This window comes from Bombus vosnesenskii, unplaced genomic scaffold, assembly GCF_011952255.1.
Source record: "Bombus vosnesenskii isolate JDL3184/JDL3185 unplaced genomic scaffold, Bvos_JDL3184-5_v1.1 scf7180000014508, whole genome shotgun sequence".
NCBI lineage: Eukaryota > Metazoa > Arthropoda > Insecta > Hymenoptera > Apidae > Bombus > Bombus vosnesenskii.
This window is the reverse complement of record NW_022883491.1, coordinates 1-5,272: the sequence shown is the minus strand read 5'-3', so window position 1 is coordinate 5,272 and position 5,272 is coordinate 1. Positions and strand designations below refer to the sequence as shown.

Sequence of the window (5,272 nt, the reverse complement as noted above, 5' to 3'; positions counted from 1 at the left end):
ACTTTTGTATATTTTGCGACATTTGATATTAATTTTATGAGGAACGTAATTACACTTCATCTTTGTAATTAAATGTGAAATGAAAGAAAAGAAATGACATGAGAAAAGGAAATTCGATGTATGAGTATATACGAATTGACGGAATTAAAATTTAACGCTATATTTAAATAGAAGACGTGAAATATCTTCTCATCTTAAAATAACTTGATCATTCCTATTCTTTTACATAAAAACACTTTTCGACTGTAACTTAAGAAACATGTCTGCTAACGTGAAACGTGCCAGAAAAAATTAACAACTTCCATTAAATTGGCAACTTTCTCATTAATATCGTAAAACTCGCGTTTACAAAGATCAGATCAGTGTACATAATATACAAAACAAATGCAGAATATATAAATATAGCACATACGTTCTGAATTATATTCGAATTGGGCAGGGTAACCAAGTGAAAATATGTAAATTTCACGATGTGTAATGTACACATTATCGAACTTGTAAGTAGTGTAGAAATAGAATATTTTACACGTAACAAAATATACAAACGACAATACACAAGTTAAATTATTTGTTAGATCCATGTATAACAAGCATAGTACAAAAGTGTTTTAGCTTTCTGTACTGGTAATTATGAGAAATACCAACTTAATAGATGTATTTGGTATGTACCTAGTTAAGAAAACAATAAATTATCCTGAACAGATAAAGCGTTTAGTAGCTTGTGAAGTATGAATTTTCGAAAACGTAAGTATTTTATATCTAAGTAGTTAAGAAACGCGAGCAAGGGAAATCAAACAAAGGAACAAAGTTTTTTTGTTTAAAAATATTTAATTTGTTGTTCTATTATCCGAGGTTAGAAGCGCTAATGTACAAAATCTGAATAAATAAGATTCTTCAATATTATTGAATTTTAATTCTAGAGTAAAGTAATATATCCGCATATTTTATTTATATACAATATGTATAAATAATGATGTGATTTGACTAATTTTGTTGAAAGAATATTTGTACTTTTTACGTAAAACTTCAGTCTTTTACAAACTTTCTTGTAATTAATAAACCAGTAAACACAATATTAATAAAATCTATTAAAATTATAAACAAACTCATAAGTTTTAATTTTAGTCCTTAAAGGTTGAAATATTTTGCTCCAATGTCGAGACATTTGTTTTAATCCAAAACATTACTATACTGAATCGATAATGTTGCATGTGCCACGAAAATGATGATAGTGTCAGATAACTTGTTGTGAAACGAAAAAGCATTGCATGTACATTTCTGTTGTTTTGTTGACCATGAGTTTGATGATCTTTTAAACTTGCCCATAGCTAAGAAATCAAACAGTATATCTAAACGAAATTAATTTCAAATTATTTTTTAGGTTCTAAGCTTTTATCTAATCTTTCAGAAGTTGCAAAATTTATTCCACAAGAGTCTTTTTTATCATAACCAAGTACACATCTTAAAACCATTTAAGTCTTCCTTAGTAATTTCTTCTTATCTTTAATAGTAACGAAAATAATTTAGATAAACGTTTTAAAATTGACACCCTGTATATTAAAAATAAAAGATATATTTTCTTCATAATTGAATAGGCTTTTTACAATGGCAATGTACAAATATCAAAATTGCAATTATACTATAACATATGTATATATATATATATAAGCTTCACATTTAAACACAAGATTCTTTATTATATTTTTTTAATACCAATATTTTAATAATTATAACAAGGGTTTTTTAACAAGAGATGTATAACATTGTATACAAATTTTCAAAAACCTATAGATAATTTCAGTTATGCTCTTGCATCATTAATTGTTGATGGAACTCTTACCTCAATTCCATCTAGTTCCTTAGACATTACTATTTGACAGCCTAGCCGTGACCTGAAATTAAATATTATATAACTGAATATGTCAATAAATATATTTATTGCTATACAAATTAATACTAATACACAATAAGATTTCTATTTATCCATTTGAAAATCAACATTGTAAATATGCTAATTCCAACATAGATTTGTAATGATTATAGGGTCATAAATAAAAAACTATGAACATTTATTATAATTTCAGTTTCGTAGTATTCAGAGATAGCGATTTGAAATTCTACATTGAGATGCAGATTTCGAAATACCCAATACTAACCTGTTTTTACATAAATTTAAATAGAAAAATTCACTTTATAAAATATTAAAAGGTAATAGAATTAATAATGTGAATAATTTGATACTGATTATTAATATTACTGATTATAACGTATCTGTTAATTCATATGCTAAATCCAACATGTCTAATTCTTCATCTGTTGGTTTGTCAGGAAGTGCGTCATAAACTTCTTTCGAAAATATTAAACGGCACGTACTACAAGTTAATGTTCCTTCACAAGCACCTATATCAATTATATTTTAAGATTACAACATACTTATATAATAAAGTATCAAAAGTTAAAAATAATAAGAATGTTAAACTTAATAAAAATGAAAATTTTCAAATATTTTCTACCTCAAAATTATTTATTTTAAATTAAGTAAATTATGCTTCTTTAAAACATACCATATCCATCTAAATCAATTTCATTATTTACTACTATGTCTAATATAGTATCTCCAACTTTCCCTTTTGCTTTGATTCTCTCTCCACTTGCTTTAACAAACGTTATATTTACTCTGAAAATAATATTTATGAAAGATAAAAATTATCTCAATATAATTATTTTCTTTATTTTTTGTGTTTCTTCAATTAATCTTCTCTTAATTATACCTTAATTATATGTATCACTTATGATAATAGAAATAATTTAAAAATAAGATATACTTGTCTTAATAATACATAAATAAAATTCGTATATCATATATTTATAACAGTGTTATATTTTTAGTTGTTCACTGTCAATGTTGTTCTTATTAATACTATTCTATTAATACTATGTTATTTTTCTAGATGTTATACTCCTACAAAGAGAAAAATTTCTTAGACATTATTATTAGCATTATTATTTTGACACCAATTTTATATTGGAAGGTAAGTACTGAAATTCTATTAAAAAAAGAAGGAAAGCACAAGAAAATTTGTATCACTTACTCTTGTTTTTCTGAAAGTGGTTGCGTGGTCGATATTCCTCTTGTTGCCTGCAAAAAGGGCAACGTTGTGTTGCTTGTATATTTTGAATAATTTGATGCAATACCGAGAATTGATCTCGAAAATTTTTGTAATTGATTTACTAACGCCATTCCACTGTCATAAATATCATGAGTATGGGACACCCTGTCCGAACACCAGATAAGTATTGCGGAAAATATCAATTGTAGATCAATTGTACTTTGTGCAAAAACTTTCACGGCATTCTTCGGCTGCTATACTGGGACGTTCCTTTACTGTGATAGGTTATAAAACGATTCCTAACACAAGTGACGTATCCCTACCGGACACGTGCTCTTCGGGCCACACGTTTTATGATACAAGACCAGCAAAATGATCAATGTGTAATTTTACATATCTTACATTTTTTCCAAATGAAATATTGTTTTTATTAAACGTTTAAAACCTCAGGCAACATTTATTTCATCTGATTTCAGTTTTACAAATATATATCTATATTACATATCTGTATAAATTACGGTCTGGTTATATCAAACAGGGACCGACACTCGCTAGGGAAAACTGCCCAAAAATTGAATCGTAAAAACCAATATGAAAGACAACAAATTTCTCGTTCTGCGGAACAAATAGAAATGAGCAGAGTATCTTTATCTTTATCTTTATCTGAGACATTCAAAGCGTATCACGCATACGCTAAACATGAAGAAAACTTTCTTGTCTTCCATGTTCATTTTTCCCTTTCCTTTTCCGAACGGTTTCTTCTATATTTATTTATATGTTCGTGATTGATGCTATTGACAACATACAACTAAGGGGAAATACGAATAGTAATAGATATATGTATAATTCATTATGCAATTTTATAGAATTAAATCTTATTTATCTTCAGATATAAAAACTATATTTACCAGCTGAAACACTAACGCATATGCAGTATAATATAATCTACTTAACAATCTCGTTTTAGTTATAATATGTGATTAATTCTTTTGCTATTTCGCTATAAACAGTTTCTTGTGCATACAATATTTTTTTATAGTATTCTAATATATTGTTAGATATTGTAAAGAAAGTAAATACAGTTATTGAAGTTTGGGAACATTCAATGTTAACCTTGCTTCAAAAAATAATCTTTCGAATGAATGGGGAATAGATTTTTAGTATTATAGTTGGTATAATGTCATCATTGTTTACAATGTGTTAGAGTTAAAGAAATGAGACAAATTAATATTTCAGAAGCAAATTCAATATTTAAATGATGTTATTTTAAAATGGCAGATGATATGAATGTTCTTTTTATACGAGGAAATGGAAACGTATGTATGGTAATGGAAACGTAATGGTTTTAACATTATTTTAGTACAAGATCTTAGCATAATAGTAATTAACAGTATCCATTACCTTTTAGTCAATTTTTGAAAAATGACATATATGATAATTTGCAATAGTTTGATAATAAAATACTTGTATCAATATTAATAACGTATAATTGCTATCTCAAAAGGATACAGACACAGCCAATGATAATGTTTGGGATGATAGTGCATTAATAGAAGCATATGATAAAGCAATAAATTTAGCAAAAGAAGAAGTTATCAAGCGAATGGGAATGGATGTTGGAAATTCTCAACCGAAAGAAACCCTACAAAATCTTAAGCAGCCTAAACACGCAAGTAAATTACACAAGGTTGTGATTTTGATAGAATATTACAAATTTGATACAGAATATTATTAAATATATTGATTAAGAAGCAAATTATTTTATTTTGCTATTTACTTATATTTATTTGTATACACATCTTCTCTGTATAGAAATGGATCATAGGAGCACCTTATCGTGCAATATACTCAGAGGATGGAGAAACTTATGAAGCTATAATATCAAAAATTTACGAAAACAATGGCACGTGTTGAAGTGGTTACCACTTCTAAGAAAACTCTACATCTGGTTTTTTTTAGTTTTTTCAAGCACTGAAGCCATCGACAGCGTGTAGACAAAAGACTGCGACGAAGTCAGGCCATAAACAGTAGACAGGCGACGTTGGCTTCGGGGTTTTTCAGTTATTAGGTAACACAGCTAGCGTGCGGATCTGGACCAGCTCAAATTGTATTTTTACTTATTACACTTCTATTTAAATATATTTTCTACCTTACAATTTATC

The 5,272-nt window shown here is 27.3% G+C and overlaps 1 protein-coding gene across 1 annotated transcript; it reads left to right on the top strand.

Annotated features, from left to right (window-relative positions):
* Positions 1-4,369: 4,369 nt before the first annotated feature.
* Positions 4,370-5,010, top strand: LOC117239957 (survival motor neuron protein-like; the record flags this gene model as incomplete). Its single annotated transcript, XM_033505781.1, has 3 exons — positions 4,370-4,426; positions 4,615-4,797; positions 4,923-5,010. Coding segments are annotated over exons 1-3 (316 nt in total), but the record flags the coding sequence as incomplete, so codon positions are not given.
* Positions 5,011-5,272: the final 262 nt, after the last annotated feature.